The sequence below is a fragment of the Enoplosus armatus genome, chromosome 9, assembly GCF_043641665.1.
Source record: "Enoplosus armatus isolate fEnoArm2 chromosome 9, fEnoArm2.hap1, whole genome shotgun sequence".
NCBI lineage: Eukaryota > Metazoa > Chordata > Actinopteri > Centrarchiformes > Enoplosidae > Enoplosus > Enoplosus armatus.
Genome location: NC_092188.1, coordinates 10,049,249 through 10,074,744, shown reverse-complemented (window position 1 = coordinate 10,074,744; position 25,496 = coordinate 10,049,249). Strand labels below are relative to the sequence as shown.

Sequence of the window (25,496 nt, the reverse complement as noted above, 5' to 3'; positions counted from 1 at the left end):
TTGAGTTTCTGCTCCATTCTGTTTTATTTGGGAGTAATTACTCATATTGTTGCTGTTCAGTGAAAATCAGATTTGGTGAAAAGATAAACTGAAGGACTACATTTTCCTTTATGGGTTGAGAAAATTCTCCCACTGCTTCATTTCACTTCACATTTTGGAAAATTCGCTTGTTGGCTTTGTGGTGGAGAGTTAGATGAGACGATTGATACCACTCGTGTATCTGTCCATTAAATGAAAGGCTAAAGCCAGCGGCTGGTTAGCTTACCTTAGCATAAAGACTAGGAACAGGGGGAAACAGCTAGCCTGGCTCTGTCCTAAGCTTACAAAATCATTGCTAGTTAACATATTATAACTTATTTCTTTAATCCGTACAAAACTGTTTCCAGTTTTTGTGCTAAGCTAAGCTAATCAGCTGCTGGCTGTAGCTTCATATTTACTGCACAAACATTTAGTTTGTCATATGATTTTCTCATGTTACTCTCTGCGAGAAAGATTTCCCAAAATGTGAAACTATTCCTTTGAAACACTGCTATAGGGTCAGTGTGGCCATTTTGTGCCATTTTTAACTTGTGTGTGTGACTGATGGTTTTGCTCCTCTCTGCTGGCGCGGATCACTTCCTCTGTAAACACAAGTAAATGACTGAGCTGGACAGGGCCAACAACAAACAACAGGCTGCTATGTTTCAGATGAACTTTTGACTCAAAGGGAACCACAAGCCAAGCTCAAATTGATGCTTTACCCAAAAATAGTTTCTGGTGTTTGACTTTGTCCTGGACAGAACGGACCAAAACAATCACAGGATAGGAAGTAGACAAACTGTGTATTTCACAAAATACTGCCAAAAAGCTGTATTTCACCAGTATTACAAGATCATGGATGGTCCTCTGCAGTTCAATCAACTAAGATTTGAACGTTTATTTAGTTCTTCAGAGCTCTAAATAGTTGTTTTATGTAGAGTGGCACTTTAAATTAAATCAAGGATGTGGAAAATATTTTGTTGTATTTAACTAACCTTTTAGTCCTTTTTTAATGATATCCTTAATGTATTTCCTCTCAATCTATCTTTTCTTCATTGGACACCATTTCTTTACACGTCCCCTTGTCAATGAATCTGTGATCATAAACCAAACACAATAGTTGATCTCAAGGTCCACTTACTCAGTACACTACAATACAGATCCCCAAACTTTCCATTATCTACATCTGCTGCTCCGTGACAACTGAGCAAACTCCATGTGCAAATGAAGGCCATATGATTCAGAGCAAGCGAGTAAGTGGACCTTGAGTTAAGATTGTTTTGTGTCCAAGGTCAAAAATGAACTGTCAAGCTTTGATACTGCTTTGAGACTAATACTATTTTCATGTGTTTCAGCTGCAAAGTACTGGCAGTTTTTTTTATGAAGCTCTTAATTTTGTTCTAATTTATCTTCTGACCCTCTTGTTTCTGGGTTTAAAAGATACCATAGCTTTATTGTAAATGTGATGCCAAATCTTTATTTTTGTTTTTGCTTTGCCACATTTTGTCAGTGTTCCCTCTGAATCATCAATAAAACCAGCACGAGACAGTGTTATATAGCCTTGAAACCCTGCAGAGTACAATCTATTTGATTGTATATTGAGAATGAAACTCAACACTCCTCGTGTCTCTTCGTGTCTCTCTGCAGCTTGTCCGGTGGGCTATTTCAAGTCCGTCTCAGGCTCCGTTCCCTGCTCGGTGTGTCCCTCCAACAGCAGAACCAGCCAGGAGGGATCAAGTGTGTGTGAATGTCGCAGCGGCTTTTACCGGGCAGCCAACGATGCCAACTCTTCTGCCTGCACAAGTGAGCTTTGTTGTTTTGTTTGTTTATGCCTGGCTCTCTGGGAGGCGTTCAAGGGGCCTCATTGGTCATTTGTCATTTACTCAGACTGTGAGAACCGAGATGCACAGTCAGCGACTAGAAAATCATCCTCTTTTTTAATCACAATTTAATGTAAATTTAAATCCACCAGCAGAGAAAACTGCTAAGTATTTAGTTTCTCTGCCCACTTAGCTTAAATTGTGTCACTGCCAAACCTTGCTTCCTAAAGTTCTTTCCATTACTTTACTTGGTTAAATGTCTTTGCCAGCATGCAACTTCTTTCATATCTTAAACTTTTTAGCAGATGCTTCCATCTAAGTGTCTACCACTTACATTATGTATGTGAAACCCCTCCCATCCTCTCTATCTCTGCACAGCTCCTCCATCTGCTCCGGTCTCTCTGTCCTGGGAGTATGAGAGCGGCGATGGTGGGGTGTCCTTAAGGTGGCGCCCTCCAGTGGACATGGGAGGCCGCAGCGAAGTGTGGTACGGGGTGGTGTGTCGCATCTGCCCCTCAGCCACCTTCACCAACCCGGCGTCATGCTCCTGGTGCGGGGAGGGCGTCACCTTCAGCCCCTCCCAGACGAGCCTAAAGCAAACCAAGGTCACCCTCAACAACCTGTTGACCAGAGTCACTTATCTCATACAGGTACTGTACAGGCACAACACTCTCCGTTATCACCTTGTAAATGGCCTAAAATTGTCTATGAGAGTTGGTTTTACAGTAATAACTGTTTTAAACTGCACTTCTTGCTCTTCTGTCTTACTGGTGAATGTTTGGACTGAATTAATGGTGCTAGTTTGAAGTTGTTTTTAAGAAATTCCTGTGAATGATGAAACATTTCCTGGAGCCACAGAGGAGGCTGTATTATTCCATAAGCTCCACATCAGCAAATACACAGTAACATTTATTATTTAGCTTGCGGTAGTTCAACTAAATCATAGCTTATTTCTTATTCATAATGGACAGATATTTCCTATTTACTGGTGTTTGTTGGCTGGCCAGCACAGCTGCATGTGTCAGGCTTTGTTTCTCAAACACGGAAGCGTGTCATAAAAGTTAATATAAAAAAAAGCTTCACGTCACGTCTGTGTGTTCTTCTTATTGACAGGTGCAAGCCATGAATGAGGTGTCAGCTTTGAGTCCTTTTCCCGCTCGATACACAAGCATCAATTTCACCACGAGCCAGTCAGGTGAGCACGGGGCAGAGAGGATAAAACGATGAGATGAAAGAGAAGAGATGCTGTGATGATGATGTTTGTGTAGATACGGTCTGTGGTCGTCCCCCCCACCCCCCCCCACCCCCCTTCCCTGTCTCTCCCTCTCTCTCTCTCTCTCTCTCTCGCTCTCTCTCCCTCTCTCTCTCTCTGTCTCTCTCTTCCATCTTTTCTGATCCTGCTCTCTGGACAGGAGGTTGCTCGAGGTTACAATATCCTGTCAGATCCCATTATAGTCACTGCGGAGGGAAAAAGGGACAAATGAGATGGGAAGACAAAAAAAAAGACAGATAGAAAGAGAGATGAAAGTAGACGAGTGGGGAGAGGAGAGGAGAATGGGGCATTGTGCAGACAAAGTACACCATTATACAATTTTCCAAGAAACTGATCAAGATTGATTAGAACTCTCCATGAACCTAAATTGTCTAAAACCTTCTTGCGTCTGCTCCCAAAGCTTATTGATTAAATAAAAGGAATGTCGGAAAGTTCCCTTTAACTGGTCCGGCCAGTGACTGTAACTAGATCCTGCTTGGGGCTCCAGAAAAACTCCTATTCCGCTTTCACGCTCTACTAAATATCGACTACAAGTTCTGTAACACTGCCCCCTTGTGGCTGCTGTTGCTTCAACACAGCTTTACTGTTGTTTTGTTGTGGGATGATGGGGCTTTTAGAGGGAGGTTAACCGATCAATCATCTCCTCTCTCAGGGGAACCTTCAGTCCAGCTCATATATCTGTTGTCTCTAGTGATGGAATGTAACATTAGTACATTATTCTACTTACTCTGCTAATTTAATTACATTTTTAATACTCTTTCTGTCCATGTATCTCCAAATTTGGTGATTTTTAACAATTTTTTATGATAAACTAAAGGACTAAATGTTCCTTTATGGGCTGAGAAAGAAAGTATCCTCCCTGTTAGGATAAATCAACTATTTAACTGGTTGTCTCCCACAGTTCCCAGTACAGTTCCCATGATGCACCAGCTGAGCAGAGCCCCAGACTCCATCACTCTCTCGTGGCCTCAGCCAGACAGGCCCAATGGAGACATCCTGGAGTACCAGCTTAGATACTATGACAAGGTACATTCAGTGAATAGTCTCACACACACACACACACACGCACACACACACATCCCAAACATGCTGCACAAACTCACCACAAAACGTCCTTCTTCTGCGTCCCTCAGGGTTCAGATGTGGACAGTGCAGTGAGTGTGTACAGTGAGACCAACACGGTGACCGTCAACTCTCTGATTCCCGGCTCCATCTACGCCTTCCAGATCAGAGCCCGAAATGAACGCGGCTACGGCCCCTACAGCAACACCATCTACTTCACCACGCTGCCTCTGGGTACAGCACTAATCTACTGTAATACCACTGAAATCCATTTCAGTCAAAGTGAATTAGTGTAATTAACACACGTGAACTGGTGGTAGTTTCGGGTCGGAGGCCATAATCTTGTACAGAAACTAGTTACTAGTAATAAGAATTAATTATCAGCTAGAAGTTATGATCTGAGGACTCTTTTCTTCTCCAGTGATGCTCTCTAAAACGGTCTGGCCATCTTTTTTTTATCAGAGAGCCTCTTAAATTCAATTCAGTCGACTTTATTTCACACTGCTTTTCAGTGAGTCCTTAAAGATCACCTTACATGTGAAGAGCTCCTGAGTGGGCTATGTAAACTGTAGTTGAGTGCAATATTCAATCCAGATTCTACTGTAAGTGAAAATAAAATGGCTGGCTTTAGAGTGTACTCATAAAAGTACAATCACATGACAAATGTATTCAGTTACAGCAACAAAAGTGTTTGTAATTAGTTTCAACAGCTGATGGTTTTCTCACGTTCTCTCCCACAGAGGAACACTCACAGCAGATCCAGAATCGACTTCCTCTGCTGGTCGGGTCAGTGATGGGTGGAGCAGCATTTCTCCTGGTGGTGGCAGCGATTGTGGTTGTGGTGGTATTTCGCAGGTACTGTAAGTTGTTGATCTATTCACATGATCTGATATATGATCTTATTTTTTTTTAATCACGGGTACATTCACACATTTTGTTTGCTTTTATGTGACAGTAAGAGGAGGGAGAGTCCGTACAGCGACAGACTCCAGAGATACATCAGTAACCGAGGTGAGCAATAGTACATTGAATTTGATTTAATTTAAATTGAATTTAGTGACATTCATTATTTCTTTTAAAGTGAGATATTTGCTTTGTGCAAAGGTCAGCCTTTTATAACAACATCTTTTCATTTAATTTGTTTAGCAAATATTTTAACCTATGGGTGTTTTATAGATTCATTTCAGGTAAAGAGTTTTTGCTTCCTAGAAACAAACCTTTTGTTATTTTACCTAAAAAAGGAGACTGAATGAATGGGACAGACCTTATTTTGAACTTGACTTCAACTTTAGATGTGTTATAGATTAATATGTATTCTTAGGAATACAGTACAACATCTGTGTATTCTTTATGTAGAGTAATTTCTCTCTGCTGTGCAGTAAAAAAAATCATCCCAATGTTTAAATGTCGAAAATAAAGGGATAAAAAAAAAAACAGACTAAGTTGCCTTTTAATTCCAGGTGGAGTTAAGTATTATGTGGACCCATCTACTTATGAGGACCCCAGTGAGGCTGTCAAAGAGTTTGCCCGTGAGATTGATCCCACTCATCTCAAGATTGAGGAGGTGATTGGTGCAGGTAGGCCTGATAGTCTTCTTTCCTTTTAAATGTTACTGTGGTTATGTGATGACTATAAACACAGTGTAATCTGTTCCACCTCCTCTCTATTCCAGCCCAGTTTGGGGAGGTTTCTAGGGGCCGCTACCGTCCGCTGGGTCGCAGGGAGGTGCTGGTGGCGGTGAAAACTCTACGCTGGGGGGCGTCCGACAGAGAGAGGGGCATGTTCCTCAGCGAAGCAGGGGTACTTGGACAGTTTGACCACCCCAACGTATTGAAGTTGGAGGGTGTGATCACTCGTAGCCCCCCAGAGAGGATCATCACTGAGTTCATGGAGAACGGGCCCCTGGACGCCTTCCTCAGGGTGAGGCAACAACAAACTATCAACAGTTTCCATCTTTGGCATGCTGACTTCGCTATAAACCAAAAAATCCTTCTTTTCCTCTCCCATTCTCCCGTGCCCTACCCCCATCCTGCCCTCCTAACTCTTTCAGGAGAACGAGGGCCAGTTCAGCATCCTCCAGCTTGTCGGGATGCTCAGAGGAATCGGTGCAGGGATGCGTTACCTCTCTGAAAGGAACTTTGTCCATCGGGACCTGGCGGCTAGGAATGTATTGGTCAACTCCAATTTGGTCTGTAAAGTGTCCGACTTTGGCCTGTCCCGACTCATGAGGGGTCTGGACCACAACATACCTACGTACACTGCCTCACTGGTACGTACTGGAAAAGTACGGCTCTGTGGTTTTTAAATGCTCCTGATTTGTGGTTGCAGTGTTACATGATTCACTGATTCACTGCCTGCCTTCCTCCATCAGGGCAGTAAGATTCCTGTGAGGTGGACGGCACCAGAAGCCTTTCAGCATCGCAAGTTCAGCTCGGCTAGTGATGTCTGGAGCTTCGGCATACTTATGTGGGAAGTGATGTCATATGGAGAGCGTCCATACTGGGACATGAGCAATCAAGAAGTGAGTATGTCGGAGAGGGATGCCTGAGCACAGGAAGTCATAATCAATTAGTGATGGGAAGGCACTCAAACCCTTTGCTTAAGTATTTATTAGTAGTTATTGTTGCATTATATGCCTTAAATATTATATATGTAATAGGGTAGTGTTCAAAGCCCAATGAGACAATGATCAAATAATCACTTCTTACTGAGTACAAAGTAATATTACAAATGCACAAATATTGACTTATACTGCCATGCAGGTCAACACATTACCGTCCGTCCCACTGGCAATTTTATATTGTGAATTATGTGTTATGATCTCATTGTTTTACAAGTGGCAAAGCAGCCACAGCCCTTATATTAACACAGTGACGTACAATATTTCCTTTGAAATCCAGTGGAATAAAAGTGTAATGTCTTAAAACACTGGACAGCTAAAAAATAATGAAATTACCAGTGCTCAAAAATTGTAAACAACTAGTTAAATAAATGTACTTTATCCCCGCCGCCCTCCTCTTTATTTAACAGACACATTTAAATGCTGACAAAATGTCAGGCAGCTGGAATTTGCATAATTTTCTCTTAGTCACTCTTACAAGCCTTCAGTGGTCTGTGACCTTTTATGTAAAGCAATTACACAAGACTCCTCACACCATCTGCTCTACTTATGTCCAATGTCTCCGTCGCTCTCACTGCAGGTGATGAAGGCAGTAGCAGACCAGTATCGTCTACCTGCCCCCCACAACTGCCCCCCTGCCCTCCACTCTCTGATGCTTCAGTGCTGGCAAGCTGATCGAGGGGACCGGCCAGCCTTCGACTCCCTCCTGTCCTCTTTGGATCGGCTCATCAGGCACCCTGCCTCCCTCAAGGCGGAGCCAACTCGGTGAGACAGCAGCTTCTGGCAAACGCTTGTACAGAACATATCAGAGGCGGCAGGTGATGAACAATCTCATGCTCCCCTTTTTTGACATTTCCCCCTTTACAGAAGCTGCTCTCAGCCGCTGCTCAGCCCCACCCCCACGGACTTATCGTCAGTGGCAACAGTCAGCGATTGGCTGAAGGCGCTGAGGATGGAGAGATACCAAGATGAGTTTGATCAGGCACACCTGGACACGTTAGACAGAGTCAGCATCCTCACCATGGAGTGAGTATAGATGGTTATTACTGTTACTGCCACAAACTGCATATTATACACAATTTGTATATTGACATAAAAAGAAATAAAAACCTCAGCTCAAAGTTTAACTTTCTAGCTTTTTGTCTGGATCAGTTGTAATGACAACTGAGCAACCGCAGCTTAAATGTTCATTCATCAGGTGACCAAAGTACAGAATTTCATCCATATTCATGTGGTAATATATGGGGGGAGGTTGTGACCGCTGTCTCTGCTCAAGGATGGTCTTTGGCTTTGGATATGAATGGCCACCTTGATGTTTTTATCTTAATTGAAAGCTAGCTATTTTTATAAATTGTCTTACTTTTACTTATCAAAGTACTGTGATAAATAAGTGAGTAAAACTCTATGTATATGGCACTTTTCAAAACCTACAAATGTTTCAAGTTGAAGATGCGTATTAAAGAGACCAATCAGGGTATCAGTATGAACATTAATAAAATGCCTGAGCTGTCCTTCAGAATATCAGTTATGGCACACGACAAGCTGAAGTGTTGAACTAAACTCTCCGGTTCATGTGCTCTCTCGTTCAGAGACGTCCAGAATCTCGGGGTGAACCTGCTGGGACACCAGAGGAAGATCGTCAGTGCAGCCCAGCAGCTCAGGGCCCATCTGACGCAGGGGCAGGTGGAGGTGTGAAATCCACCCACAGTACAACCTGTGCCATGGATTTCTGTGGTTTTCACATTCCTCTGCTTGTTGTGTCTGATTTCTGTACCATTCATGTCAATGGAGCACGTTATTAAGCCAAAACAAAAAGAGAATCAGCTTTTGTTTGAGGAAAAGTTTCGAGTGACACTCTGTGTATTCTGATAAACCCGACACTACAACCAGAAGGGGTGAAAAAGAGGATCGGACTTCCTGTCAGTCACTCAAGACAAATAACAGAGGAGAGATGCACTATGGGAGCTGCGGTCCAGGTCAAAGTGAGGTCAGGGAGTTGCTGAGGAGAAGGAGGATTCCTCTATGTTTTTCACTAGATTTCACTTTATTGTTGTCTGCCTTCTTCTCTCCTCACCCATCTGCAATCCTACCTCTCACCTTCTTTCCCATTACTGTCCCTCCATGAAACTTTTCAATTTCCCCACCCTCATTGAGTACAAACAACTGTAAAGAAGTTTTTTGTTAACATACTCATGGAGATCTCTCCACACAAAGAATTGCGTGAAGACAATCAAAGCCTTTTTCTAATATTTTTTGAGTTGTTTGTAAAGTTATGACACTTCCTCTCCACGCCAAACGCTACAACAGTGTACTCCCTAGCAGCCTATGGTTTGCCTTGTAAGGTATTACCATTAGCTTTCAGAAAAATGTATAGTTTGTTCAGTGTTCCTACAAAATGCTATAAACCACAAGTCCAAAATCGGTACTGCAAACCCTGAGGTTAGAGATAAATCACTGCCATGAAATTGGGAAAAAAACGAAACAAAAAGATGCTTTTGAAAACTGTAAGCCATGTTTTTCCCTCTTGAAAAGACATATCCAGGGTTTGAGAGCAGCCCCGTTTGTACAGCTCACTCTCACTCTCTCAGCGACAACAGAGCTCATGTACTGTGATACTACAAACGCCACCTCAGCTGCAAACACAAAACGTCCATCTGTGATGAAGACAAAAACCGAACAGCACCCACCTTCATGTACATTTCACACTTCACCTCTTTTTGTTTGATTGCAAGAGTAAAGACACTGAGTCACTGAAGCATTGTGAATGTGTGAAATGGGAAAGATGGACAAAATCTGATCTGATTTACACTTGAAGGAAGGAGGCGAAATGCTTTGTAAGTATCTACCCGTGTGTCTGTAACGTGTGCGTGCTGTAAATGAGGCTGTGTTGATGTGTACATCAAGTACATGCTGTACATGACGCTGTGTGTGTGTGTGTGTGTGCGTGCGCGTGCGTGTGTGTGTGTGTGTGTGTGTGTGCGCTCGCGTGTGTGTCAGGCTACACACATTATTAGCTGTTTACTTGTATGAGTGTTCACCACTACTCCATAATTGTGCAAATTTGTAAAATAAATGATATGATTTTTTTAAAAATATTGCATTGTTTTTTTGTTTTTTTTAGAAAGAGTACTTTACCTGCCACTGTCGCATCCCAGTCAGTATTTGGGGACAATTATATGAAAATGTGACTCGCAAAGAGAAAATCATTAAAAAACAAGCTGTAATGTAGCTAACGTGTACAACTTAGTTAACACTGAATGAAAGTGTCCCATCACGTAGGAACAAAGGCCCTCGCTAAAAAACGCATTCATCAAATACAACAAAAGGACGCATTTATTACATATCGAAAAGGTGAACAAGACTAAGCGTATACAGTCATGCTAGCAGCTTTTTGACCTAAATGCTTAAACGCTTATATTAGCATGCTAACATTTGCTTGTTAGCACTAAACACAAAGTACAGCTGAGGCTGATGGGTTCATGGAGTTCAAACCACAGATTCATGCAAGCTCATTTGATCCAGCTTCCGTGTCCATCCATGCCACTTTATCCTCTGTATGGAGAAGCACTGTACATGAGAAATAAATGAACTTTTACTCCAGTTTTAGCTTTAATGCAGCGACAAAATAAATATCAATGTAACCTTGATGCACTAATATCACCTTCACAATGTTAAAGAATGAACTCCATGTTTTTCAGGTTCCACAGATCAGCAGGTTTGAGTAAAATCTGAGTTTGGGATCTGCTGGGATCAGCAGCAGTCCAAGAACAGACACTGGTTTCCCGCATGTCCCGCTGATATCACAGCTGATCTGGACTGATAGCAAGACCGCTTACACACACACCCACATTATTCTGCCAGTCTGACGCGGTTGGCACTGAGATGTGTGTTTTACTGTTTCAGACTGCAGTGTGGAAACTGATCTTCACATTGTCCCAATGTCAAACTGCTGGGTCATTTTTACGCAGACATGTTGAGTGGCCACATTACTCAAACCCTCAGAACTTCATTTTAAATTATAGTCCAGATCAAGACGTTTCCAAACACAGAAAATATCCAGTGGTTGGAAGAACATCTACTTGAGAATTGTACTAAAATAAAAAAAATACTTTTTATGGTACTTCTTCTCTACTACATTTGAGAGTAAAATGCATTTGAGAGCTATTGTTTCTTATTTTGTGGCTTAACATAAGTCAACATAAGTCATTGTGCATAATGAGTACTTACTTGAGGGCATTTTGCAGATTAAAATCCTGTATTTGTACTTTTGAATTCAGAACTTTTACTTGCAATGGAGCATTTTTTTTAATAGTGTGGATATAAAGGTGAAAGTATTTAAACTCTTCTTACTAAAGTAAAAGTAGTAATACAACAATACAAATACTCCATTACAAGTAAAAGCCTTGTGTTCAAAGTCTGACTAATGTAAAAATACAAAGGTATTATCAGCAAAATATACTTTACAAAAGTAACAAAGGTACTTATCATGCAAATGGCCCCTTTAGAGGATTATTATCACTGATGTATTAATGTATAAACAGCATTTTCGTTGTAGCTGGTCGAGGTGATTTTAACAACTTTATAAAGTGTTGAGTTTAGTCCTAAAAACCTTATTTTAAGTTTAGAGGTTAAGTCAAAGTAACCATCTGTCCTCTGTCATAAATGTACCAGAAGGTTTTCTGTAATAATTATTTGCTGATTGACAAAGTGTTGTGAAAGAACTGCTGGTACATATGTCCAGAAACAGTAGACACAAACCACAAAATCATGTTTTTATGGTGTTATTGTTTCTTTATAAAGACATTAACAGAGTGGAAACCACTGGTCTTTATGACACTACTTAAAGATGGTGCTCTCCGTCTGGTAAACAGCTATTATCTCCACAATACTAAATGACTGCCACATCTGCAACCATTATCAGGGCCTCCTATAGAGTCTTCCTAAACCCTGTTTGTCCTGTGGCTGACCAGCCTGTTAGTCATGGCCTATAAATGGTCCAGCAAAACACCTGTACACTACATGCGAGACAACCAGAGATGTTGTAGAAGTCGGCTGATTCAGCAGTTTACAAACAATTCACATGTGGAAATGAGATCTGTGATTCAGGTTCAGTCTGTTGCTTTTTGCCAAATTAACTCTGGTCGAATAAAGAATGATACTTCCACAAAACAAAACAAATGTACCATTAGCTTTGTTTTCCGCCTTCAGAGGAAAGTGACATGATATTGCCAACCTCAAAACAATCATTATGGTCTTTGTCATGTGGCGATTACCGTGTTTGTGATTCCTGTTGACACATCAATGGTGCTCATCGTGTTAAATCATTGTGAATGAAAGTTTGCAGTTTGGCGTGCATGCGTGCACAAGATGCAACATGCCGGAAAGGACACATCATGTCCATCTTTACTCCACCAAACAATCACAGTTTCACCTGGAATCAATTTGCCCAGTAATAGAACAACAGAAATAATACAAGTTGGACAACCGTGCCTTAATATCAGGTTTAAATCACAAACCAGCGTTCAGACTTACATGCTTGCAATTTCCAAACAGGTTTCCTGAACGGTTCACTACAAACAATGACCGCAATGTATTGTCATGATGTTGTAGTATTTTCATAGTGGCCATGCAGGTTTTGGTGGTAGTTAGTGGAATGCAGACAGGCCTGGTGATAACAGAGAGTTGCACTGGGATTAGGGACTGGACCATTGTCACTTCACTTTTAAGGTGACAGAATACAGCCGATAATTTCAAATCAGCTTGATAAAGGAGTTCCTGGTCCAACGGTGAGTTGAACCTTAAAGCCCAACTTTCCCTGTGGGATTCCTGACCTGCGGTGAAAGTCTACCTGCTCATTACCGCCTCACTCTCTCTGTCTTACCTGTCCACCGTTAACTCGTCCTCCCTCTCCACCCATTCATTCTCATTCCCTCTACATGTCTCCTCCCTCATGGCTGGGTCATATATAATGGTCATGCCACAGGGATTTTACTTCTCCTCAGCGACATTTCACAGGTGTTGTTTCCAATTTTGGTCGAGTGTTATGACTGAGTATCACCAGAAGTTGAGGAGCGGCACTTTTATTGTTTAAGGGTAAGACACTTTCTTCTGTTTTGTTCATTTGTTTTGTTGTATTTTATCTTTTTTTTTTAAGGAGATATTCACACATCCAACTATCTCTGAAGCAGATGAGTTGGAAAGTATCACTTCAGTCTTAGGAAAAGAAGATCCCACCCACTGCTCTTGCTCAGCATCACAATTTATTGATCATACTAACGTTTCGGTCCCTCTGGACCTCGAAACGTTTGTATTTTATCTTAAAAACAATACAACTGAACAAAATAGACACCAAATTAAACTGTATTTGAGGCCTAAATGATGAAGTGATTGACTAAACACTATTTCATTGTTATATGTTTTCTAACTCACTGCTTCTGTCTCTGCGTCCTTCAGCGTGGCCCTCACCTTTCATTTGCTCTTTCCAGTCGAACATCAGGTGTCAATGTCTCCGTCTCTGGCCAGATCTGCTCCAAGTGAGCTCAACCATTGGTGGAGCCAGCTGAGGTTTCGACTTCAAAACAAGAAAGGATGGAACGAGATGTTGGATGAGACGTTTCTGCTCTACACCAAACAGTAAGAAACTCATATAAGACACCATTCTGACTGCTTTCTACAATAAAGTAGATCATGTTTAAAAAACGTATATGCAGGTGTAAAGCCTTACCTGTTTAGATATGTAACGTGTTGTTTTTCCTCTGTCCTTCTTCCCTCAGCATAAATGACATTCCTCTCTTCTACGCGGCTAAAAAGAACAGCGTTGGTTGCGTCAAGAAGCTGCTAAGTTGTGCATCCACTAACATCTTCGAGAGAGGTGAGGCTGAATTGTGGATTTAAACTTCAGTGTGTTGTCAGTGCAGAGTCAGTAATCTGTGAAATCCTAATCTTCTCACTCAGGAGCTCTTGGTGAGACAGCGCTTCATGTTGCTGTGATGAATGATAACCTGGAGGCTGCCGTGTCTCTGATGGACGGAGCTCCTGAACTCATCAACGAGCCCATGACGTCCGAGCTCTTCCAAGGTTGATATACATGAACTCACAGACACATACACACATCATACGGTTTGAATCTTATTGTACATGTTCACAGGTACAATTTTCAGCTTCATGGTCAGCAACTAAGAAAAATGAAGACAGACTGATGAGATATTAGAGATGAAAACTGATCAATTGCGTTTTGTACTACGTCACTAATCTGCCTCTCAAGAACTCTTATTTTCTTTTTTTAACAAAGGCTATTTTGAAATGAAGAAACATTTGATGTGAACAGTTCCATTTATTTAAATTATGATGGATTATATACATGTTAAGTGTAGGTTCACCCAGAAAATGCAGTTATTACACTTCTGGAGGTGTCAAATATGATAACTTATTACAGGATAATTCAACTAATTAGCAAAACTTGTGAGGTTTTTGGTGTAACGAACAGCAAATAACGTAGTAGAAATTGCAACAACAAACCTTCACACAACGTAATTATCACTAACCGTCAAAGTTTTAACACCTGAAATGTGATTTACTCACAAAGCATCGAATCAATAAACAACATAGGCAACAATTTACAACAGTGAAGTAGTTTTACTAAACTCAAATATTTCTGTTATGCCACTTTATACTTCCACTCCACTACATTTATTTAACAGCCGTTGTTTAACAGTCAGATTAAGATTTTACAGACAAAACATATGAGCAGTTTATGAAATATGATGCATTATTATAGATTAAACTCCCCAATAGTATATATGAAATAGTTAAAATGATCTCCACCTTGACCAGCTACAACATCAAAGTACCGCTTACTTTCTCACCAGCATTTCTGTACTTTTAAGTTAAATTTTAATGCAAGACTTTTACTTGGAGTAGTGTGGCACTGCTAATTTTACAGTGAATTTACAGTGGGCTGATGGACACTGCTCCCCCGATTCTGTCTCAGGTGTTACTCCTCTCCACATCGCTGTGGTGAATCAGAACATCAACCTAGTTCATCATCTGATTAGTCGTGGGGGTGATGTGGCCACGCCTCGAGTCACCGGTCTGTACTTCAGGAAGAGGATAGGAGGACTCATATACTATGGTAAGTTAGCATGCTAACTGTCAGCAAGTCTACAGTGAAATGTATGACGGGGCTGTAGGTTGGTGGCTTGATCCCCAAGCTCCACCTGTCCAAATGTTGAGGGGTCCTCCAGCGAAACAATGAACCCCAAATTTCTCCTAATAAATGTGTATGCAAATAAATATAATGCTTTTATGCAGAGTGACACAAAACAAATGGTGCTTTTCAAAATGTACATTTGGTCAACAGGTGAGCACATCCTGTCTTTTGCTGCATGTGCTGGGAATGAGGACATTATCTCCATGATAATCGAGGCGGGGGCCAGCACCAGGGTCCAGGATTACCGTGGTATGAAATACTTCCTCTTGTTGGAGAGTTAGAGAGGAGTACAGTATTATTTTACATCTGTGTCTTATATTTTGATTATTAATAGCCTTCTCCTACTGTCTTTTGTCTGCACACTCCTTATTTCCCTCCTTGTATTCCCTTTGCTTTCTGTCTAGGTAACACAGTGCTTCACATTTTGGTTCTGCAGCCCAACAAGACGATTGCGTGCCAGGCCATTGACCTGATTATGGCACGCGATGCAGAGCTGGACCAGTCAGTGCCACTTGACATGGTGCCCAACTACCGAGGCCTTACACCTTTTAAACTGGCTGCCAAAGAGGGAAACATTGTGGTGAGTGCAGCCTGGGTGGGGTGGGGGGTGGGGGGTGGGGTGGGGGGGGCTCACAGGGTGAAAACCTAACATGAAAGGTGGAGCAGATTATTTCTCTAATCCTGCCCTCACCGCTGTGATTCCCTCTGTCTCTCTCAGGCCTTTCAGCACCTGGTTAATAAAAGGCGGGTAGTCCAGTGGAGTCTGGGCCCTTTGACCTCTAACCTGTATGACCTGACGGAGATCGACTCCTGGGCCGACAACATGTCAGTGCTGGAGCTCATCGTGGGCAGTCACCAGAGAGAGGTAAAGCACAAGATTTACAGTACACTGGTGAAATCACAGACTATATGATCAGAAATAATGATGATGATGTGATGCTGAGAAGAAATTAATAATTCTCCAGGCGAGAGGGATACTGGAGGTGACTCCTGTGAGGCAGCTGGTTAGTCTGAAGTGGAACTTGTATGGAAAACATTACTTCAGGTAAAAATAACAACGTCTGAAGTAAAATATCTGAACTGTACATGCGTCCAGTCTTGTTTAACAGTGGTTTTTTCTCTCGTGTCAGGCTGCTGCTGTTACTGTATCTCCTGTACATCGGGACCTTCACACTGTGTTGTGCATTTCGCCCTCTAAAGGACGCTCCAGAGAACTACACAAAGTCAGACATGGACAAAACCATCCGAGTCCAGAAAACACTCCATGTGTGTTGGATGTTGTGTTATGAATACATGGCATGAATGTGATATATCAGTGTGACCACATAAAACTATGACATGTTGTAATATATATGCAGGAACATAAACAGTAGTGGAATATAAATATATAGTTTTCTAAATAAACATATATACTTACAATATATGAAACATATCCGATATAGTAACAATATGGCATTTATGTCATATACATGACAAATAAAACAAATATATTTTAATTTAAAACATTTTAATAATACTTTATACTTTTACTTGAATAACATTTTGAATACAGGACTTTTACATGTAATGCAGTACTTTTATATTATATTATTATATTATATTATTTTTTTACTTATACTCAATAAAAGAATACAGGAGGCATTTTACCTCAAATTCTTTTGGGGACAGAGAATTTGTTTTTGCAGGCTACTGGTTTAAATATCCAGTCCTAATTATAAAGATGAAGTAAAACCAAAATACAATCACACAACTGGTATAAAAGTACAAAAAAGCAGGGGCTTTAGCTGGATATGTGTGTAAATGTCAAACTGTGCACCTGCATATGACACATAGTCTAATAATAATAAGCTCTTAATATTAACACATCTATATTTCCTCTCTCCGTGCCTCAGGAGAGTTACGTGACACATGAGGACAACCTGCGGCTGGCGGGCGAGATCATCAGCGTCCTGGGAGCTTTTGTCATCCTGTTGCTGGAGGTGAACTTATGAAACATCATCTTACATACTGTATGGTGTAATACAGTGTATTGCATTGCCATATTGTCCTGTATCCCCTTTTCCAACAGATCCCTGATATACCGAGAGTTGGGGCAAAACGCTATTTTGGCCAGACTGCACTGGGAGGGCCCTTCCATGTTATCCTGTAAGTAGAAACACCTCTAAGCAGTAAAATAAAGCACACTGTTCTGAAATACCTTTTAACCTTTCTACTTTTGTTTCGACTAGTATCAGCTACGCCTGCTTGGTGGTGCTGCTGTGTGTGTTCAGAGCCTGCGAGGTGCAGGGAGAGGCTGTGGTGATGGCAGTGTGTTTAGTTCTGGGCTGGAGCAACGTCATGTTCTTCGCACGAGGTTTTGAAATGCTTGGCCCTTACGTCATCATGATACAGAAGGTAGGACTCAGCGCGGACTCAGACACAGTGGTGCATGCTATAGGAGCTCATGAGTCATGTAGAAATCGTAGTTTGTTCCACACACACCGGCACAGAGATGTTTTTGAAGCAGATGTATTCAGTTGTTGTAGTAGTTTGAGGTTCACCTATTTGTGTTTGCCTACCTTGTGTCTCATTTCCTCCTAGATTATATTTGGAGACCTGACAAAGTTTATGTGGCTGAGTTTCATTGTGCTCATTGGTTTTTCCACCTGTGAGTATATTCTGGGCAACATGTACAAACAAATCTTTAACCCTCACGAAGCTTGTAAGAGAAGAAATTCTTGAAATGAGAGGATTTAGACTTTTCTGCTCATCCCTCACAAAAATTTCTTCTCAGCCCTGTGGATGGTGTACATGACCCAGGAGCCTGAGTCCATCCCTGCATATCGCTCCTTCCCCATCACCCTCTTCTCCCAGTTTGAGCTCAGCGTGGGCCTCATAGATCTGCCTGTGGACCACACCATCGCCACCCCACCGATCGTCCATGTGCTGCACTGCACCTTCTCTGTGGTCTCCTACATCCTTCTGCTAAATCTACTAATAGCCATGATGAGTGACACACATTGGAGGGTGGCCCAGGAGAGAGACGAGCTCTGGAGGACTCAGGTAAAACACCTACACACTTAAAAAGAAAGCATCTAAAGACACAAACATAAATGCACAGAAACACATCATCATCGTGTTCCTGTACGTTACTGACTCATGGTTACAGCTATAATGATGTTATACAGGTGGTAGCTACAACTTTGATGCTAGAGAGGAGGCTGCCCCGCTGCCTGTGGCCTCGGCTCGGGGTGTGTGGGCTCAGCTATGGTCTGAGGGAGCGCTGGTATCTCAGGTAAGACAGTACTTCTATAACGGGAAAAGAAACAGAGGCTTTAAAGCTCCTGAAAGTGTGGTTTGGGAATTCGGTATTCATTACCAAATGTGCAACAATCAAACTCAACAGTAAAAAACATGCTTAATTATTATTTGTTAAGAGCTTGACACTCAAAATTGAAGCTAATCTACTTCATCAGGACTGTGTGGGTGTGTTCTGATCAGATCTGATTGACAGTGAACTGGCAATATAAGCAACAATGCGCCAACTGTCATAACATGTTGATTAAAAGGTTGCTAAATCCTGATTGGTGCATAGAAACACATGACCTCACCTTTTTCCAACTGAGTCCCTCCCACTTCAAACCATCGAGAAAAGCTCAGACGAAAACAGAAACAGAAATCTCTTGTGTGAAATAACCAAAACTCTTATTTTGATAGAAATTAGTGTGTTCATGTAGACCATCATAAGAAGCTTAATTATAAGAAAGTTTTCAGGGCCAAGAAGAAACACCCTTAAATAGCAAAAAAAAAAAATTAAATGAAGAGATTGTATCTGGACATTTTACGCTCAGTGACATCAGCAGTAGAAACTTTTTTAGGCTAACTACTTTTGCTATAATCATACAGGGAGAAGTTTGTCCACTGACCACAAACTAAGTAGGCTTTAATGCACTTCAGCCACAAGTCATGTTGTGCTGTGAGTAAGAAGCACAACTCTCACTCTCGCAGATCTGTTATTATCACACCTCCTCCATGGGACGACAACAACAGCTTTACACATCTTATATCATGTGGGCTATCAAAACACATATTAAAGGGTCATTCCACTGATTTTACACATGATGATTAGAATCGCTCATGGGGACTGTCTTCTTTGTCAAGTCTGAGAAAATAAACCTGCTACTGTCATCGGAGGTTATCTCGTGTTAGGCTTTCTGATGTTATTAAACATTTCTAGTGGAAAGTCTGTGTTACAAACTGAGAGTTTGGAGCTTGAAAGAGTATTTATGATGCAGGGAAGGTCCAACAAAAGATGCCACCAAGTTGCATTATGGGAAACTAGAGACCAAAAGTCAGAATATCTTGGCTTCTGCTGCTTCCATTTTGACTCTTCATTCTTTGATTTGTCTCCTCTGAGTCCTCCAACTTTAGGGAAGTGCAATACTAAATTGCTGGAGCGCCTATTTTAAACATCATGATGAAAGTTTACATAGCTAGTGTATTTTTCCTTAATGCGACTGCGACTACTTTGTCACTCTATCATCTCTGCAGGGTTGAGGACAGAAACGACCCAATGTTGCAAAAGATGCGGCGTTACATCAAAGCTTTCTCCAAAGACGATGAAAAGGAAGAGAAGACTGACACAATAAAGGGGTCGATCTCAGGAACCCCCAAGCTCAGACCTAAAAACAGAGGAGGGTTTAACAACAGGAGGTCTCTGACAGGCTGGCAGATGATTCGCCACAGTGCTTTGGGTTTGGAGATGGGGCAGGAAGAGCCGGAGGAGGACCAGGACATTAAATATGTCTAGGAAGAGATTCTGCCTGAGCCTGAAGTGCATTCTCTCTAGAAGTAAAGTGTTGATGAGTGTCAATGAACAAACTGGCAAGACGAGAACTCAAGCAGCTCAGTCTGTCTATATAGTCAACGGTGCAATTACTCCTGCAGTATTATGCTATAGAAAAGAGTGTGTTATTTTTATAGCTATATAAAAAACATGTAGCAGTAATATATGCTAAGCTAAAGCAAAGTGAAACATAGACATTCAACTTATTATGTAGTTGCATGAACATTTTTATATGAGAATAAAACCTTGTTGAAACAAAGTTACTGGCCTTGATTTGTGAAAAAAATGGACAGCAGTATAAGGAATCATACAGCAGAGCGAGGTATCCTGAAAGTGCTTGTAGGCATAACTGACATGTTACAACACAGATTAGGAAACAAAATGCTACAATAAAATAAGTTCTAACTTCTTCTAAATAACCAACTACAAAAATCTGACTCTTCTTTGAGAATTAATATAAAACTGTTATCTAAGAAGCTTCATCTATCTTTGCTGGATAGTACTGATTGAAGTGTGAAGTGGAAAGAGAATAATTTGAAATGTTATGGACGAGTTGATGCTTGTTGACAGAATTATGGTTTTCTCATTATTCTGTTAAAAAGACAGCTGCAGCTGACAGATGAAGTAGGTGTAGGCTCGGCAGGAAGCTGTGATCCAGTTCTTCTCAGGTAGGTTTTCACTGCTGAGGATCCCACAATCCCCTTCTGTCATAGCTCCTGCCCAATAACTGCAAACAAAAGAAAAGAATATTGATTACTGCATTGTAATCACAGGATATTGTGAACATTCATTTTCAGGAGAATAAATCTGGGTGTTTTCTTCTTTTTTTGCACTATATATAAATATACACACACTCTTAAAGCTGTTGTATTGGATTACATTAGATTGTACAGGTGTACCTAATAAAGTGGCCACTGAGTGTACGTTTTTATTGAAAGAGTGTTACATACATAGATACAGACAAAACATAAAACTGGCTCATATTTATACCTAACCCATCTATACAGATCTAAAAACCAAAGACTGCACTCAATTAGTCGATTCATCAACTAGTCACACGTTCCCCAAGAATCACCTCTCTTGCAGCACAGAGTTGTTGACCCAGGTCCATGTCTCTCCTTTGTGTCTCAGCCCGATCCAGTATTTCACTTTCCCCTCCTTGGTCAGGAAACGCTATAAGAGACAACACAATTGACATTTACAAAAATATACTGTGCAGGTTATTACTATTTTATTAACTGCAAGGTTATACTTTATGTTCAGCAAAGGAAGTGATATCAGATCCACCTGAACCCTCTGGCTGGTTACAACAGCCAGAGATCCTCCTCTAGCGCTGCAGTTCCTCTGGCTCTCATCCCAGCTCAGCCTGAAGGTGGACAGGAAAAAACACGATTGGCCAAAGGTCAGCCACTCGTCAGGGCAATTACGACAGCCATCTGGAGAGAAGGATCAGTGCAGAGAATTCTCAAATGAGGAAAACAAAAGGTCACTCTGCAAATGTGGACTAAATTGCAAGAGTAAATAATGAAGCAGAGTAAAAAGAAAATGCAGCTCAGCTGTGGCAAAAGATGTCCTCCAAAACAGACCTAAAGCTGTCCGTCTTTTCTGTATCTTCAATTAGCTTTGATTTTCTCTGTGGTTTTGGATTTATTTGAATTTTATTTGCTCCTATTTTTTGTATGTTATTTTTATATGTGTGAGTCTGTATGTGATCACATAGAAATCGCAAATGAAGAGGAAACAATAAAGCTGATTAAACTCAGCTGAATCTTGGTTTCAATTTAAAAAAACTTGCTCTCAGTTCTCTAAAAACAAGCACATGAGCTAACTTCCTCTGCGGCCTGTTTAAAAAAGACAATTTTGGGCAACTGTGAAAGCAGAACCATCAATAAAAACATGGTGATTGAAAAAGTAGTACTTGTTTTTCTTTTATTATTATTTGTGTTTCTTTGGTTTGAAGGTTTTTTGCTTTGCATCTTTCCTCCTGGCATCACACTCACATTGGGGTTGAACGTTGTTGAAGTGAGCCTGGCACTGGTCGTAGCTGCATGTTTGATCAGATGAAGGACTCTCTCTCATGTCCGCTGCTGTAGTTTTTTCACTCTCTGGGCAGACTGTGGATCCAGTTTGGACTAGAAATCACATCAAAGTGGGAGGAGTTGTGAGGGAAAAGAACAATACCCGCAGGCTGCAGCAGTGCAATCGGACACGCTTTGTATTCCAGTATCGTTGTCTGTTGTTATGAGCAAAAATAGAATAAAAGCAGTGTAATTCTGACATGTATTTCCTTTTATTTCTGAACTACCGGTGGAAAAACAACAATCCTTTCATAATCTCCTTTGGTGTTACAAACATAATCCAGCCAACAGTGTTTTGTTTTTTGGCATAACTTCAGATCCATGGCTGCAGATACTCACGTTTCACACTGAGGATAATGATGACCAGCAGCAGGATAAGGCAGATTATTGTGAGGAATAAACACACAGCTCGGTACAGACGTGTGTTTCCCCCAGTCTGTTTGCCTGAGGAGGAAGACATCAGCCTGGTGTTAGTGAGATATTTTAATGAGCACAACACAAACCACCATCAAGGCTGACAAAAACACTTCTCTGGCTTACCTTTCCCCCCCTCCAGTTCAACAGATAACTTGGACTCGGGTGACAAATCTGCACTGGCATCGTCTTTTTTATCTTCGCCATAACTGCGACAAAATTTGATGTACATTGGAGAAAATTGTCCGTGGGTTTGTGATGAAGCTTGTTTACCCTGTCCTGCTCCGTCTGCCTCAGTCCTGCTGACTCACATCTGCCTGCAAGAGTGTAGTCTTAAGACGCCCCCCCGCCCCCCCTTGTCTTGTCACCATGGCAACATGACATTCACTGATTCCTACATTATTCATGGGGCACAGAGCTTGGCTTGTCCTTCAATTCCCAAAACTTTTACTGTATCTGTCTTTGTCTCTCTCTTGAAGAATGAGTGTGTGTGAGAGACACAGACAGATACTGTAGACCTGCAGACGCTGTACTCCAAAACAACAGATAGGATTTCTTTCCTCAAGGTCCTTTCAGATCAGTGTTTGTGTTAAACACAGTTCAGAGACAGAACAGATGCGGTCATCCCTGATACAGATTTGAAACATTAAATATGTGATTGAAGTGCAGGATTTTGTGTAGCAAAGGGGGGGTATTACATACAAATATTTTACTGTTTTTTAAAAGCTTTAGTGCGCTTTATTAACTTTATTTTGCGTGTTAATATTTATTCCTTTGCTCTATTTGTATTTGTTTACAATTTACAGACACACTTGACTTGTATATAGACAGTGTGTTGTTGTTCATTGTTATATATAACAATGTTGTATGGTGATGATAGTTCTTTGGTAATTCTGACCTTTCTTTGTTCAGCTTTGTTGTCTTTGTTTTTAACTGTATGTCTACCATCAGTCCTATAAATTGTTCTGTGTCTAAGTACACTGAGCGCAACTTAAAACCGGAGTCTAACTCCTTGTTTCTGCACACATACTTGACCAATGAAACTGATGAATCACTATTAGGATTAGAGGACATAAATATATTATATCTAGTTGCTATCTTGCATAGCATTATCATTATTATAAATATCTATCTGTAAATACTGGGTATGTTAATTTGAAAATTACCATTACTGAGATTTAAGAAAATAAGAAAGGAATGATTACTTACTTACTACTACTAGAGCTGAAATGATTAGTCGATTAATTGATTCTATTCGTCTATTGACAGGAAATGGTCAACAAATTTGTAGTTTAAGCAAAAATGGCAAAAATTCACTGGTTTCAGCTGCTCAAATGTGAATATTTGCATGTTTTCTTTGTCTTCTGTGAAAGTAAAATGAATATTTTTGGCTTCTGAACTGTTGTTCAACAAAACAAGCAATTTGAATATGTCAACTTGGGCTCTGGGAAATTGTGATGTACATTTTTCACAATTTTTAGACTTTACAGACCAAACAAATTGAACAAATAAGATAATAAGATAAAATAATTGTTAGTTGCAGCACCTCTTACTGCACATATCAACTTAGTTTTGATTTTGTATTGCAAATATATAGTCGGCTGTATAATTATTTTCATATCAGTTACATCAAAAACTGTGAAGGAAAATTGAGTAAAGTTTATAAAGTAGGTCAGTAGTTTTTCTTTAATTGTGAATATAATATATATATGCATACATATATATTGTTCTTATTTAGTTTTTCTAAAATAATTTAAAATTGTGGAAATGGCACTGATGATTAGAAAATTATGAATTAGAAATACGTAAAGATATTATTAAAGCTTGTTTCAAGGCAGCAGGATTCTTTGCAGGATTTGAAAAGATGTTGGAGTCAAACAATAACATCATCACTGTAAAGAACATGCTGATCATAGTTTAGGCGTACACTTTTCCACAGAACTGCTCGTGTGGTTAAAAACTGTCATAACTTTGCTTCTGCTTTCTTCTTTTCTTTATATCTGCCTCTGCTTTCTGAGAGACACTCAAGTCATGAATTCTCACATATTGCAGTTATCTATCTACATCACCAGCAATGTAGGGAAGTTGATGCAACACACCTTTTTTTTTTTTACTTCAAATTGAAACTCAGTGTTTGTGAAACATGATGAAGCAGTTTAACAGTGTTAAAACAAACAGTTTGCAATGCTGTGTTATGGAGTACCTACGAAGACCTTTTGCTTTTTCACAAAGACAGGCAAGTGTGCTTAGAGGCATGCTGAAACATGCTGTCTTTTGGGCGTTTCAGCTGTAAATTAAACAGAGGACACACCAGAGGGCTCTGCAGCATGTGATTACAACTGCCCAGAACATCATCGGTACCCATCTCCCACACATCAATTTTAAATATTTGTATGTACACATATATATATATAATGTTCTCTGTGTGTAGCGTGAAGGGAGCGCCAATTTTTATTTCATTGTGCAGCCCTGTGTTTGTTGTAGCATGGTAATAAATGCACCTTGAACTTTGAACCTTATAAAAATGTTTACCTGCTTTTGTCTTAGCTGGAGCGCCACCATAAAAAGCTTCTGAATAGATGTTCTCAGATGGACTTTGTAGTTTAGTATAGGGATCTGGTTCTGCTTCCTCTAAAGCCAGCCAAAAATACATACAGATATGTTAAACTTTAAGTAAACTAAAATACATCAATATAGAATAAAAACCTCTTAATATTAGCACATTTTTAGTGTTTTATTAAACATTTTAGAAATATTTGTCATAAAAACTTAATACATATACAATATAAGCATAAGCAAGTTTTGTACATTTATTTTAAGTCTTACCTGATTTAATTAAATTCCTGGTACTTTCAGCATTGTCCTCCATCATTGGTTCACTTGTTCCTTCATTTTCCTCATTTCTTTCCCCCTCGATGGTGATCTCCTGCATCTCCATGGCTCTTTTCTTCTGATTCTCTAACTTTCGTTTCGACGGGGAAGTCTTTCAAACCTTGCTAATCAACAATGTTATGTAACCTTTAGTCATGCAGACCCAAATGCAGATGAAACACTGGTTGCAAAAAAAATTGTCTATTTTTTGTAAAAACTGTCAAATATTCCCAGACCTAAAAGTGTTCAGTGAATATATGACTCATCTAATCAGTAAAGACAGAACACTTCCTCATGAAAACTTCT

The 25,496-nt window shown here is 40.5% G+C and overlaps 3 protein-coding genes across 4 annotated transcripts in view; 2 read left to right on the top strand and 1 right to left on the bottom strand.

Moving 5' to 3' along the window:
• The window catches only part of ephb6 (eph receptor B6), a 34,715-nt gene extending 24,856 nt beyond the window's left edge, over positions 1-9,859 (top strand). The window contains exons 6-19 of the mRNA XM_070912351.1: positions 1,666-1,821; positions 2,217-2,488; positions 2,952-3,033; positions 4,013-4,137; positions 4,245-4,407; positions 4,914-5,028; positions 5,129-5,184; positions 5,634-5,750; positions 5,846-6,093; positions 6,224-6,442; positions 6,545-6,694; positions 7,374-7,558; positions 7,664-7,819; positions 8,383-9,859. Of these exons, the coding sequence (XP_070768452.1) occupies positions 1,666-1,821; positions 2,217-2,488; positions 2,952-3,033; positions 4,013-4,137; positions 4,245-4,407; positions 4,914-5,028; positions 5,129-5,184; positions 5,634-5,750; positions 5,846-6,093; positions 6,224-6,442; positions 6,545-6,694; positions 7,374-7,558; positions 7,664-7,819; positions 8,383-8,488 (2,150 nt within the window). The 3' untranslated portion in view covers positions 8,489-9,859. The remainder of the gene's footprint in view (positions 1-1,665; positions 1,822-2,216; positions 2,489-2,951; positions 3,034-4,012; positions 4,138-4,244; positions 4,408-4,913; positions 5,029-5,128; positions 5,185-5,633; positions 5,751-5,845; positions 6,094-6,223; positions 6,443-6,544; positions 6,695-7,373; positions 7,559-7,663; positions 7,820-8,382) is intronic.
• Positions 9,860-12,761: 2,902 nt separating this feature from the next.
• On the top strand, positions 12,762-20,250 carry trpv6 (transient receptor potential cation channel, subfamily V, member 6). The gene is made up of 17 exons (XM_070911771.1): positions 12,762-12,793; positions 13,265-13,426; positions 13,567-13,664; positions 13,748-13,870; positions 14,784-14,924; positions 15,153-15,251; positions 15,407-15,582; positions 15,721-15,867; positions 15,968-16,047; positions 16,133-16,268; positions 16,895-16,981; positions 17,071-17,147; positions 17,231-17,396; positions 17,583-17,649; positions 17,776-18,044; positions 18,170-18,276; positions 19,533-20,250. Exons 1-17 carry the CDS (start codon positions 12,762-12,764, stop codon positions 19,789-19,791), a joined length of 2,226 nt encoding a protein of 741 aa, XP_070767872.1. The 3' UTR covers positions 19,792-20,250.
• LOC139290081 (early activation antigen CD69) lies at positions 20,037-25,401 on the bottom strand. 2 transcript variants are annotated; one of them, XM_070911773.1, is made up of 7 exons: positions 25,146-25,401; positions 24,852-24,950; positions 22,245-22,349; positions 21,828-21,959; positions 21,115-21,263; positions 20,903-21,000; positions 20,037-20,554 (listed from the first exon to the last, which is right to left on the bottom strand). In XM_070911773.1, exons 1-7 carry the CDS (start codon positions 25,255-25,257, stop codon positions 20,422-20,424), a joined length of 828 nt encoding a protein of 275 aa, XP_070767874.1. In that variant the 5' UTR covers positions 25,258-25,401; the 3' UTR covers positions 20,037-20,421. The 2 variants fall into 2 exon arrangements, with proteins under 2 accessions (XP_070767874.1, XP_070767875.1); XM_070911774.1 differs by lacking the exons at positions 24,852-24,950; positions 25,146-25,401 and adding an exon at positions 22,446-22,607.
• Positions 25,402-25,496: the final 95 nt, after the last annotated feature.